The sequence below is a fragment of the Jaculus jaculus genome, chromosome 9 (assembly GCF_020740685.1).
Source record: "Jaculus jaculus isolate mJacJac1 chromosome 9, mJacJac1.mat.Y.cur, whole genome shotgun sequence".
NCBI lineage: Eukaryota > Metazoa > Chordata > Mammalia > Rodentia > Dipodidae > Jaculus > Jaculus jaculus.
The window spans coordinates 123226311-123239254 of record NC_059110.1 but is presented as its reverse complement, the minus strand read 5'-3'; the positions used below and the strand labels follow the sequence as shown (position 1 = coordinate 123239254).

The window sequence follows — 12944 nt, the reverse complement described above, 5'->3', positions numbered from 1 at the left end:
TGTGGTGATGCATGCCTATAATCCCAGCACTTGAGAAGCAGAGGCAGGAAAATCACAAGCTACAAGCCTGGACTATAGAGTGAAACCCTGTCTCAAAAAAAAAATAATAAATAAAAAATAAAAAAAATTGGCTGGTTGTGATGGCGCACAACTTTAAGCACTTTGGAGGCAGAGGCAGGAGGATCGCCATGAGTTTGAGGCCACTCTGAGACCTCAGTGAATTCCAGGTTAGCCTGGGCTAGAGAGAGACCCTACTTCGGAAAACCAAAAAAAAAAAAAACAAAAAAAAAAAACATATATATATATGTGTGTGTGTGTGTGTGTGTGTGTGTGTGTGTGTAATAATAATAAGTAAAAATAGATAAAGTAGTCATAATATTAAAAGTCATGTCCTTAGAATGATGGGAACACATGGAAGTCTCTCAGGAACTTGTGACATCAGCACGATGTTCAAGGAGAAGGATAAAGCTGGCTAAATTGCAGGGACAGCACTCCTTTCTTCTGAAGCTTGGTGGGCTTGGATTTCCACAGTTTGGGGAAAGGGCTGCCTGGCCTGGCCAGAAGAAGAAAAGAGAAAGAGAGAGTGAGAGAGTGAGAGAGAGAGAGAGAGAGAGAGAGAGAGAGAGAGAGGGAGGGAGGGAGGGAGGGAGGGAGGGAGGGAGGGAGGGAGGGAGGGAGGGAGGGAGGGAGGGAGGGAGGGAGATGGCTGGATCGATGGTTTAGTGGTTAAGGCACTTACCTGTGCTGTGAAGCCTAAGCACCCAGGTTCAATTCCCCAGGACCCACGTAAGACAGATGCACAAGGTGGTTCATTTGCAATGGCTAGCGGACCTGGTGCACCCATTCTCTTATCTGCCTCTCTCTCTCTCTCTCTCTCTCTCTCTCTCTCTCTCAAAATAACTAAATAAAATATTTTAAAAGAGCCATGCATGGTGGCGCACGCCTTTAATGCCAGCACTTGGGAGACAGAGGTAGGAGGATCACCATGAGTTCCAGGCCATCCTGAGACTACACAGTGAATCCCAGGTCAGCCTGAACTAGAGTGAGACCCTACCTCGAAAAACCAAAAATAAAAGTGAGAGTGAGTTGCCCTAAGACCCCCAACTCACTCTCTCTTTTATTTAACAACCTAGTCGCTGATCAGGAAGGTAACCAAAGGCACTAGAGAGCCTGCAGTAATAGAGCCAGCTTGTCAGGAACGTGTGACACTCCACGGGAGGGGGGGGGGCACTGGCACTCTTGATGGGCACTGGCACTCACATTTTAAGGAGGTGTGAGCGGCTCTGTCTCTCTCTCTCAGGTACGGGAGGCAGAGAGGACCCCGTGATAAGCAGATCAGGGACCCGGGTGCCAGGTGTCCCTATTGACCCATCCTCGCGCGCCCGGATGGCCGTCGGGTGGGCTCGCTGCCCAGGCTGCCTGCTTCCCTCCCGCCCCGGGGGTGGCCTGGGCATCCGAGCCGGGGCGCCTGGAGGGGAAGGGAGGCCGGCGGGCGCTCGGGTCTGGGCTGCGAAGGGACAGGGGTGGCTCCTCCCTCGGCCGACCGGGTCTCCTCGGGGCTCGGGGCAGGCGCCGCGGGAGCCGCAGCCCTTTCCGGGGGGCGGGCCGGGCGGCGGCGGCGGCGGCCCGGGCTCCTGCCCCGACAGGTGCGCGCCGCGCGCAGGAATGCGGCGGCCCTGACTCACCAGCGCCTCCTTCCTACCTGCGCCGCCCGCCCCGGCCCTTAAAGCCGCCGGGTCCCGCCCGCCGCCCGCCGCCCTCCGGACCCGCTCGGCTCCCCCGCGCGCGCTCTGCCCGACGCAGCGGCTGGCGGCCCGGGGAAGTCCAGCGCGCGCCCGCCCGCCCGCCGGGAGACAGACGCCGCCGCAGGGCGCATCGCCGGCTCCGGCGCCCCGGGACTCCAAGGCTGGCCAGGAAAAGTGAGTACTCTGCCCCGATGGGACAGCCCGCGCAAAACTGCCTGGCTTTTGTTCCTTTCCCTTCCTGAAGGTTGGCAGGCCCTTCGTTCATACTGCCAGGACAGGTGCCAGGCCTGCCAGGGTGTACGGGGGCGGGGGGGAGACAGCTGAGTGCAGAGGGGCAGAGGATCTGGAGAAGAAGGAGGGCACTGGGTGCATGTGCAGGAGGAGTAGGTAGAGGCTGTGGGGTCTGGCTGGCCTGCTGTGCCATGCTGGGAGGTTGGGGGGGTACCCCTCTGTGATTTGCAGAGTGGGTGCTGCAACCCGCCAGCAGCGAATGCCCTCCCTGTTTGCTTGCGCGGGGCCTGCTGTATGTTACCCCGGTGCGTGTGGCATGTAGGGAGTCCCCCGAGTTTTTTCTTGGCCAGCCACCCTCTTGCTCTGTTCCCAAATCCAGCTTCAGGTCCCTTTCCCAAGTGAGGCTTCTAGGACCTCGCCCAACGGCCGTCACCACTGTACCCTCCTGCCCATAGCCTCTGGGGTGGCCTCCTGGCAGTCCCTGTGGCTCCGGAGCTCCAGATGGCTCCCAAGGGCAGGGACAGGCCTCTTCCTCCTTTACCTCCTCCTCCTCCGTGGCTTTGCCACACCCTGAACACAAGCCTTGGCTCAGGTGGCACGGTAGCTGTCCCCATCAGAGCTGAGGAAAGCTGAGTGTCTCCAGGGGGCTGAGGGGAGAGAAGACAGCTGACCGGGACAGCAGGGAAGCGACGTGTCTTCCTCGCTGACTCCCAATGGGTGACACAGCAGGCCAGGGATGGGGAGAGGAGATGGCCTTGAGGGGGGGTTTCCTGTGTGCTGAACCCAGACTACTCAGTCTACATAATCCAATCAATGCTCGATCCTAATTTTTAAAATATTTTTATTTATGTGCACATGTGTGTGGGGAAGGGTACGGGCATGCCAGGGCCCTCTGGCTGCTATAAATGAATGTGAGATGCATGCACCACTTTTTGCATCTGTTTATTATGTGGGTACTGGGGGATTAAACCCAGGTGGGCAGGCTTGGCAAGCAAGTGCCTTTAACCACAGAGCCATCTTCTAACTTTTATGTGAAAATTCACTGTTTCTAAAATGGCCAACTACTTTTAAAAGTCTTTAAACATAAGCTGAGTCCAACAAAACACTGTCTAGCTTCCCTAACTGCTGTTAACACAGCTTCTGTGGGTGGTCCCCATTAGACCCTCCCCATTCTGGCTGCTGGATGGGGAGACCCCCCTCCCCCGCCTTCTGTGCCTCAACTGTCTGGTGTGGGAAACAGTGACATGCAAGCTTCTCTCCACTGGGGTCCTGTCTGGACTGCGCTCTGAAGTGCTTGGCTACATGTCACTGTCTTGGCTGTGTTTACAGCCCTGTGTGCCAGGCCTGTGAGGAGAACTGGGCTTGTCCCTCCTGTGCCCATACCTGCCTGAGTAATGGTGCCCCAGGGAGGCCAAGTCTACAGCCTGCATTGTATAGTATGTGGGTGTGGTGCCCATGCCCCGGGGTTGCAAGAAAGTCATTTCCCCCAGGAGCCACCCCTCCGCTGACTCAAGGCTCCCTCCTAGCTGCTTGCCCTGATAAGAGTGGCTTTTCCCTCCTGGCTCTGGCTATGGGTTTGCTGGGGCTGCTGTCTGCCACCTCAGTGGCTATACCTTAGAGGGAGGAGGACCTTGCCTTCCTACTCTTTACCTGAGCAGGGACCTCAGTCCACAAGGTCCCAATGCTATCTCTGCCTTACAAGTTGGGATGCTGAGAAAGTATTCAAGGAGGAAAGCAAGCTGGTAGGCCTGGCTTTGTCTGGAGCCCTGGGAGATCTGGCCTGTAAGAGATAGGTGTGGCCCTGGCCTTTGCCCTCTGCTGTGCAGGCCCCAGTAGTTCTGTGGCCAGCCTCTTTCCTTCCCAAGGATTCAGGCTTCCCATCTATTCAAGGGCATCTGGAATGCCTGGGCCCACCGAAATGGTTTCTAGTGCATTGAGATGGTTTAGTAGTGAGCCAAACAGGTCGTGGGAATCCTGAGACTGTCATGTGTGTGAGGGAGCAGCCAGGGTTTGTAACCTTGCACTGGCTCTGAAAACTCAGATCTGGGGTCAGGTGGTTGGCGGTGGTGGGAAAATGATGAAGCCACAGTTAATGCAGAGTCCAGACTGACCTGTCCTCCAGCTGGAGCCTCTCCTCCTGCCTCTGCCACCTTCATAAAGGGCAAGAGAGCCAGGACCGAGTGGGCAGAGGGTACAGACAGGGCCCCTAGAGATGTAGTCCCCTAGTTGGGTGACTGGATCCCTACAGGGCTTGACCTTGGCCCAGTAGGGTCCACAGGACAGAAAAAGCCCTGCCCGCCCCACTGTGAGACCTGCAGCAGGAGACCTGACACTGAGGCGGGCTCGAAGCACAGAGTCCACAAAGGCCACAGGGAGCAGGTAGGGCAGAGGCATATGGGGCCTGTGGCCGTGTCAGGACTGGCAAGAAGGGGCAGTGAAGAAGACAGGGCATCACACTCCCAGCCCCTGCCACTCCCAGTGGGGCACCCTTGGTAGCCACTACAGTGTCAAGGACCTCCGTCCCCTCAGCCTCCTGAACGCTGGGATGACACGCATGAGCCACTGCACCCTGTTTGAGTCTCCATTTCCATTCCTGTGCGATGGCATGGTCTTGTCTCTCCGGCAGAGCGCTGATGGGGATCCAGGCCGGGCCAGGACTATAGAGACATCGTGTGTCCATTGTGGTTCTGCAGGAGGAAGATGGCAGGACCGTATCCGAGCCCGTGGGCAAAGCTGCTGCTAGCAGCATTACTGAGTGCCAGCCTTCCTGGGGATATGGGTGAGTCTGCTCTACTTGTCCCTGAAGCCCTCTCTAGGCAGCTGTTAAGGCCTGGCCCTTGCACAAGGGCTTCTCCAATACTGTCACTAATCAGCGGATACCCACGCACCTTCCAGGCTGGAGATCATGAGGACCCATGCCCTTCATCTCTGAGAGTGACACCCTGCTGGGTGGCCTCATGTGAGAGAAGGAGGCTCTCCAGGTAGAGAAGCTGCCTGCTCAGAGGAGGGACCGAGGCTTTGACAGTGGAGCTGAAAGTTTTAGAGGAATTTGGAGAGAGACCGCTGACCTGTCAGCTGCTCTCTGAGTGGCCCCAGTGGGCAAATAGATGGAACCAGCTCCTACCGTTTAACTATTAACTGTTTCCTGTCAGTTGGAAGTCATGTTCATAACTTGAAGGAGACCGTAACAGTTACCTCCTCATTGCTGGGACAAAGCACCCACCCAGAAGCAGCTTGTGGAAAGAAAGCGTTTGTTGCCAGCTGACAGTCACAAGGGGGTCTTCCCTCATGGCGGGAAAAACATGGCAGACAGCGGGGGTATCACATCTTGTGACAGCAGCAGGCAAGCAGCAGCCAGAGTGGCCGGACTGTAGCACTGGCCAGAGGGCTGGAGCAGAAAGTCCCAAGGCCCGTCCCCACTGACCACCTCCTCCAGCAAGGCTTCACCTCCCCAAAGACCCCATAACTTTCCCAACTTGCAACCAGCTGGGGACCAAGTATTCAAAGTATATGAGCAGCTGCGCATGGTGGCGCACGCCTGTAATCCCAGCACTCGGGAGGCAGAGGATTGCTGTGAGTTTGAGGCCACCCTGAGACTACGTAGTCTAGAGCAAAACCCTACCTGAAAAAAAAAAAAAAAGAAGCCAGGCATGGTGGTACACACCGTTAACCCCAGCACTCGGGAGGCAGAGGATTGCCATGGATTCTAGGTCAGCCTGTACTAAAGACCCTATCTTGAAAAACAAAAACAAAAAATAACAGGTCAAAATACATACATGAACCACCTTCCCGGGTTGCCTAGTGGTTAGGATTCCTCAGCACTCTCAAAATACATGAGCCTATCGGGGACATCACCACAGAGACTGCAGTGGGAATATTTACGCCACAGTATTGACAATCACAGTAAGACAAGGTTTTTCCTTCATCACTAAACCCAACGAGCTATTACCTGGAGCCCAGTAGACTCCCTACTATGTACTCTGGTGCCCACAGTATGGCATCATGCTGCTTTTAGCTAGGCAGAATGAAAGGGAACCCCAATAACCTTTCTGGAAACTGGGGGTTTTCCCTCATTCATTTACTGACTATTGTGTGCCTGATCTTGTACCTGGCTGGGATCCTACAGAATGTTGGCCTTTTTTTTTTTAAATATTTTTTGTCCATATTTTATTTATTTATTTATTTGAGAGCAATAGACACAGAGAGAAAGACAGATAGAGGGAGAGAGAGAGAATGGGCGCGCCAGGGCCTCCAGCCATTGCAAACGAACTCCAGATGCATGCGCCCCCTTGTGCATCTGGCTAACATGGGACCTGGGGAACCGAGCCTTGAACCGGGGTCCTTAGGCTTCACAGGCAAGCGCTTAACCACTAAGCCATCTCTCCAGCCTGCATGTTGGCCTTTTACAAGACAGATATAGTCCCCTTCCTAGAGGAGGCTCAGGGGACAGAGGAGTCCTATGGCAGTTGTCCAGAAAGTATGAACTGTAATGGGGAGACCAGCCGAGTCAGGGTATGGTGGATGCAACCCACCACAGGGGCCTGGAAATATGGGAGCATTTGCAAGGCCCAAGGGGTTAAGTGGGGGGACAGCCAGGGTGTTTCAGCCATCATCAAGGTCAGTCAGCACCTCCATCTTTGCCCCACTACCCATCCCTCCAGATTTGATCGGTAAACTGGCTCTGCTTGCTTCTAGCTATGCTAGCTGGGGCAGACCATTTCCTCGAACCCCACTTCTCTCGAGTGAGAGAGCTGGGGGCACGTCTCCCCATGTACCTGCCCCCTCTACTCGACAGCCAACCGCTGCAAGAAAGCTCAGGTGAAGAGTTGCACCGAGTGTATCCGCGTGGACAAGGACTGCGCCTACTGCACGGACGAGGTGAGTTCCTACGACGGCCGGCCTTGCCTTTCGGAGCCAAAGGCCAGACGTAGGCTACCTCCTGATCTACACGCCCATCACTCCATGACCTCTGATTCTGGTCAACTCTACCCTTTACACCTCCTCACCCTGCCCCAGGATAGGTGGTTGTGGGAAAAGAGGCAAGGGTCAGGAATATCAGAAGGAAATAAACCCAGGATTGGGGTAGTTCAGGGAATAGCCACTACCTGACCTGACTCCATCTGCTCCTGGCCAGCTGTTCAGGGAGCAGCGTTGCAACACCCAGCAGGAGCTGCTGGCCGCGGGCTGCCAGCCAGAGAGCATACTGTTCATGAGGAGCAGCTTTGAGATCACAGAGGTACTTGGAGTGGGGGTGGCGGGCGGGCCTCTCTCCATGTGCAAGGCTGGCTGGGTATGGGGGTCATGGTATACCTCTTAGCAGGCCTGAGAGGCTCCCCCCACTCAGACTCAGTGACCCCCCCACCCCCTCCCAGCAAGCTATTCTGCTTCCTTGGACCTAGGAGACCCAGATTGACACCACCCTGCACCGGAGCCAGGTGTTCCCACAAGGCCTGCAGGCCCGGCTACGGCCCGGTGAAGAAAAGCTCTTTGAGTTCCAAGTCTTTGAGCCCCGGGAGAGCCCCGTGGACCTGTACATCCTCATGGACTTCTCCAACTCCATGTCTGACGATCTGGCCAACCTCAAGAATATGGGCCAGAGGCTGGGTACAACTGGGCCACTGTGGAGAGGACGTGGGTGGAGGGCAGGGCTCACCCAGCTGGCTCAGGAAGCTAAAACTTAGGACAGCTGCCAGTACCCCAGAAGAAACTACAGAAAATCTGATCCCCCCACACACACACGCACACCCAGGGTACCCTTATCCTCAGGGATAGATCCCAACCAGACCCTGAACACTGCTTGGGATTTCACAGAAGGTCCAGACAGACAGCAGAACCATCTGGCCCTGACAAGCTGGGCACCATCTACCACAAGGCCATGGGGGTGTCAGCTCTGCACACCTAACTGGCTTCAGTGCCCCAGCTACCTTCTTGTCGCTAGATGCACAACTCTAGATGTCCCATTTCTCCCAAAAACGGAGTGTTTATAAGAGTGGCCCTGAGCCGGGCATACCTTTACAATGCCTTTAATCCCAGCACTCGAGAGTCAGAGGTAGGAGGATCGCTGTGAATCTGAGGCCAGCCTGAGACTGCATAGTGAATTCCAGGTCAGCCTGGATCAGAGTGAGACCCTACCTCAAAAAACCAAAAAAAAGAATGGCCTTCCTAAGCCAGCCTGAGACCTCCGTGTCTATGGGGGGATGTTGGGGCTCAGCTTTCCCCCCATTTTCTGCTAACCCTAGCTGATATCCTGGGCAAGCTTACCAGTGACTACACCATTGGATTTGGCAAGTTTGTGGACAAAGTCAGTGTCCCTCAGACAGACATGAGGCCTGAGAAGTGAGTGGCTGAAGTGGGCCGGGATGGGTGGGGGTCCTGGACATGTGGCCCACTGTCCCTTGTGCTGGCACTTCTGATTTTCCTATGGCTAAAAGGAGTTGTGAGCACTGGGGCATGTGGGGTCCTCCCTTCCCTGACAGTCGTTCTCCTTCCACCACTGGCCAGGCTGAAGGAGCCCTGGCCCAACAGTGATCCGCCATTCTCCTTCAAGAACGTCATCAGCCTGACACACGACGTGGAGGGGTTCAGGAACAAGCTGCAGGGAGAGCGCATATCAGGCAACCTGGATGCTCCTGAAGGGGGCTTCGATGCCATCCTGCAGGCTGCTGTGTGCACGGTGAGCACCCGGAGGGGCCCTGCCAACCCACTTAGGCTACCATTGCTGCTTCTTGGTGGGGGCAAAAGCTGCTGCTGACCTGTTCTGCCACTGGCTCAGAAGCCCTCAAAGAGGGTCTGAGGAGTGGGGCGGGCGGACACTCGCCTTAAATCCCAGCACTCAGGAGGCAGAGATAGGCGGATCGCCATGAGTTCGAGGTCACCCTGAGACTACATAGTGAATTCCAGGTCAGCCTGGGATAGAGTGAGACCCTACTTAAAAAAATAATAAAATAAACAGGCTGTGTGGACCTGTGGACCCCATTCCCTATGACCCTCAGACCATCTCAGTGGCCTTCAACTCTGATCCAAGTTTTTGTTTAAAATATTTTATTTATTGTGTTTTGAGAAAGGGAGAGAGAATGGGCACATCAGGGTCTATAGCCACTGCAAATGGACTCCAGATGCATGTGCCACCTTGTACATCTGGCTTATGTGGGCTCTAGGGAATCAAACGTGGGTCCTTTGGTTTTGCAAGCAACTGCTAAGCCACCTCTCCAGCCCTAAATAACTTTAAATTTTTTTGTTTATTTTTTCTTTTTTATTTATTTATTTATTTCTCAATTTTTATTAACATTTTCCATTATATTATAAAAAATATTTAAGAGTGACAGACAGAGAAAGAGGGGGAGAGAGAGAGAGAGAGAGAGAGAGAGAGAGAGAGAGAGAGAGAGGGAGAGAATGGGCATGCCAGGGCCTCCAGCCACTGAAAATGAACTCCAGATGCGTGCACCCCCTTGTGCATCTGGCTAATGTGGGTCCTGGGGAATTGAGCCTTAAACCAGGGTCCTTAGGCTTCACAGGCAAGTGCTTAACCACTAAACCATCTGTCCAGCCTTTTTTTTTTTGAGGTAGGGTCTTGCTCTAGCCCAGGCTGACCTGGATTTCACTATGTAGTCTCAGGCTGGCCTTGAACTCATGGTGATCCTCCTACCTCTGCCTCCGAGTGCAAGTGTAATCAAGTCCTACAGAGGAGAGAAGATGATTCACCAAAGCTTGTAAAGAAAAAAAAAATCTACAGCACTTGGGAGATAGGCTGAGGTAGGAGGATCACCATGAGTTCAAGGCCAGCCTGGGCTACATAATGAGTTTCAGATCAGCCTAAGTCTAGAATGAGACCCTACCTCAAAAATCAAAAAAAAAAAAAAAAAAGAGGCTGGAGAAATGACTTAACAGTTAAGACACTTGCCTTTGAAGTCAGAGGATCCAGGTTCAATTCCCCAGGACCCACATAAGCCAAATGCAAAAGGTGGTGCATGTGTCTGGAGTTCATTTGCAATAATTGGAGTCCTTGACATTTCCATTCTCTCTCACTTTCCCTCTTTCTCTCTCAAATAAATAAATAAAAATATTTTTTAATTTCTTTTTATTATTTATTTATTATTTGAGAGCGACAGACACAGAGAGAAAGACAGATAGAGGGAGAGAGAGAGAGAATGGGCGCGCCAGGGCTTCCAGCCTCTGCAAATGAACTCCAGACGCATGCGGGCCCCCTTGTGCATCTGGCTAACGTGGGACCTGGGGAACTGAGCCTCGAACCGGGGTCCTTAGGCTTCACAGGCAAGCGCTTAACCGCTAAGCCATCTCTCCAGCCCAATAAAAATATTTTTTAGACGACAAGCTCAAAACAACGATGGGCAGCAGGATGCTCTATGTAAAGTTAAAAGCTTTACATTTTCCTATGAAGTTAGAACAGTTCTTGCAGAGTGGTTAAGAACTTGGGCAGAGGAGCTACCCAACAAATTTGGCTTGCACCTTGCCTGGTGCTCAAAGTGAGCATGCTCTGCGTTCATTCTCCTTCCCCCACGACTGCCTTCAGTTTTCACCGTCATCACTCACGTGCTGTCTCATGCCTCTTCCATGACACTCCACGCTGTCAGTCCTGTGGCTTAAACCCAGCCCCATGTTAGGACTCTCTTTCCCTCCCCTGTTCCCCACACAGTGGGATGTATGGCCTCAAACAAGCAGCCTGCTTGACGGGCCATGCCCCTTCTTGCCTTCCCAGGGGGCGATTGGTTGGCGTCCTGACAGCACCCACCTCTTGGTGTTCTCCACCGAGTCTGCCTTCCACTATGAGGCTGACGGTGCCAACGTGCTGGCAGGCATCCTGAACCGCAACGATGAGAAGTGCCACCTGGATGCCATGGGCACCTACACCCAATACAAGACACAGGACTACCCATCCATACCCACGCTAGTGCGCCTGCTCGCCAAGCATAACATTATCCCCATCTTTGCGGTCACCAACTATTCCTACAGCTACTATGAGGTGTGGGGCCTGGGCGCACTGGGCAGCAGGGAGCAGTGTGCAACTTCTCAGCCACCCCTCTTTCTCCTCCCCTCTTCCTTCCTAAAGCTTCTGGGCCCTGGTGGGAAGGCCACTTGCCCATCCCCTCACAAGCACCCCCCCCCCCGCCAAGCAGATGGGGGTTAAGAGGAGGGAAGGCTGTGGAACACATGGCAGGCTCCAGGTCCCGGCTTCACCGCGTGTGAAGTGGGGGTGGAGCGGCTTAGCCCAAGGCCTGCCTTGTTTCCTGCAGAAGCTTCACACGTATTTCCCCGTCTCCTCCCTGGGAGTGCTGCAGGAAGACTCGTCCAACATCATGGAGCTGCTGGAAGAGGCCTTCTATGTGAGGGCTGAGGAATCTAAACCCTTTGGGGGGGCATGGCAGAGTGGGGGAGAATGAGCAAGGGGTGTCCATATGGTGGTCCAGAAATGGGGCTGATGTAGGCCACTGAGGGATTTCTGGCCGTCCCTAGGGGGCCTTAGGAACTCACTTGGGCAGAGCCCTTGGCTCGTTGGAGGCTCTGCCACTGTGTGTGAGTCCCCATGACCACTCACATATGTCCTCCATATGGGTGGGGGTGAAACCAGGCCAGGCCAAGGTGGGTGAAGCCAGCGCCACCCCCAGACCACTGGTCACCTGCCCCTCTTTAGCGCATTCGCTCCAACCTGGACATCCGTGCCCTGGACAGCCCCCGGGGCTTTCGGACAGAGGTCACCTCCAGGACATTCCAAAAGACAAAGACTGGATCCTTTCACATCAGGCGGGGTGAAGTGGTATGTTCCTGTGGGTATAGCAGGACAGGCCGCTGGGCATAGGGCCCTACAGAGGTGGGGTTTCTTTCATTCACAATGGGCACCGACGTATGTGTCCCTTGGGGCCGAGTGGACCTAGGTTGAAAGCCCCCATGGTCAAGCCCCATGGATGAGTTTGTCCATACCCTTGTTCATAGAGTAGGGGTAAAATGAGAGTATGGGAAGACAAGGGTCAGGGATAAGCAAGAGGCCTCACTTCATAGAGCCAGAGGAGGCTCTTGTTACTGCCATTTTTGTAACTGTGACTAGAAGGAAGGACTCCCCAGCCCTAAGGAAGGGCCAAGCAGAGACCTATGGATCAAGGACACAGAACCACCCCAGAAGCCTGAGGGTTGAGGGCTTTAGGCACCAAGGCCCCTGGTCATCAGGCCTCCCTTGGCTGACAGCCGGATCCCTTCAGGGCACGTACAATGTGCTGCTGCGAGCCGTGGAGGATGTCGATGGGACTCACGTGTGCCAGTTGGCAGAAGAGGACCAGAGGGGCAACATCCACCTAAAACCCTCTTTCTCTGATGGCCTCCAGATGGATGTGGGCATCATCTGTGATGTGTGTGCCTGTGAGCTGGTATGTGAGCCCTGCTGAGTGAGTGGGAGGAGCTGAGCCAAGCTCTGGGACCCTGAGTGATGAGGCAGAGCCCTCAGTGGTCTTACCTCGAAAGCCGCCCCTAAGCTCAGAGGGCAATAGAAGCAGCAAAATCAGGCATAAAGGCTGGAGAGATGGCTTAGAGGTTAAGGCACTTGCCTGTGAAGCCAAAGGACCGTGGTTCAATTCCCCAGGACCCATGTAAGCCAGATGCACAGGTGGCACATACATCTGGAGTTTGTTTGCAGTGGCTGGAGGCCCTGGCATCCCCTTTCTTTCTTTCTTTCCTTCTTTCTTTCTTTCTTTCTTTCTTTCTTTCTTTCTTTCTTTCTCTCTCTCTCTCACATACTCTGCCTTTTTCCCTCTCTCAAACAAATAAATAAAAATAAAATATTTTTTAGAAAATTCAGGCATAATGCAGAATTCCTGTAATCCCAGCATTGAGAGGCCGAGGCAGGAAAACCACAAGTTTCAGGCCAGTCTCGGTTACAAAATGAGACCTCTTGTCTGTACGTAAATAATAAATAGTGCCCAGCGGCCCTGATTTCTTCCCTTCACACACCCCACTGTGGTC

The 12944-nt window shown here is 54.1% G+C and overlaps 1 protein-coding gene across 4 annotated transcripts in view; it reads left to right on the top strand.

Annotated features, from left to right (window-relative positions):
* Positions 1-1866: 1866 nt before the first annotated feature.
* The window catches only part of Itgb4 (integrin subunit beta 4), a 36240-nt gene continuing 25162 nt past the window's right edge, over positions 1867-12944 (top strand). For 3 of the 4 annotated variants that reach the window (XM_045158226.1, XM_045158225.1, XM_045158227.1), the window contains exons 1-11: positions 1867-1919; positions 4603-4755; positions 6772-6854; positions 7111-7212; positions 7376-7580; positions 8216-8312; positions 8478-8649; positions 10693-10956; positions 11228-11317; positions 11626-11748; positions 12188-12352. In XM_045158226.1, coding sequence (XP_045014161.1) covers positions 4677-4755; positions 6772-6854; positions 7111-7212; positions 7376-7580; positions 8216-8312; positions 8478-8649; positions 10693-10956; positions 11228-11317; positions 11626-11748; positions 12188-12352 — 1380 coding nt within the window. In that variant the 5' untranslated portion in view covers positions 1867-1919; positions 4603-4676. The remainder of the gene's footprint in view (positions 1920-4602; positions 4756-6771; positions 6855-7110; positions 7213-7375; positions 7581-8215; positions 8313-8477; positions 8650-10692; positions 10957-11227; positions 11318-11625; positions 11749-12187; positions 12353-12944) is intronic. The other variant, XM_004655187.2, reaches the window with a different exon arrangement.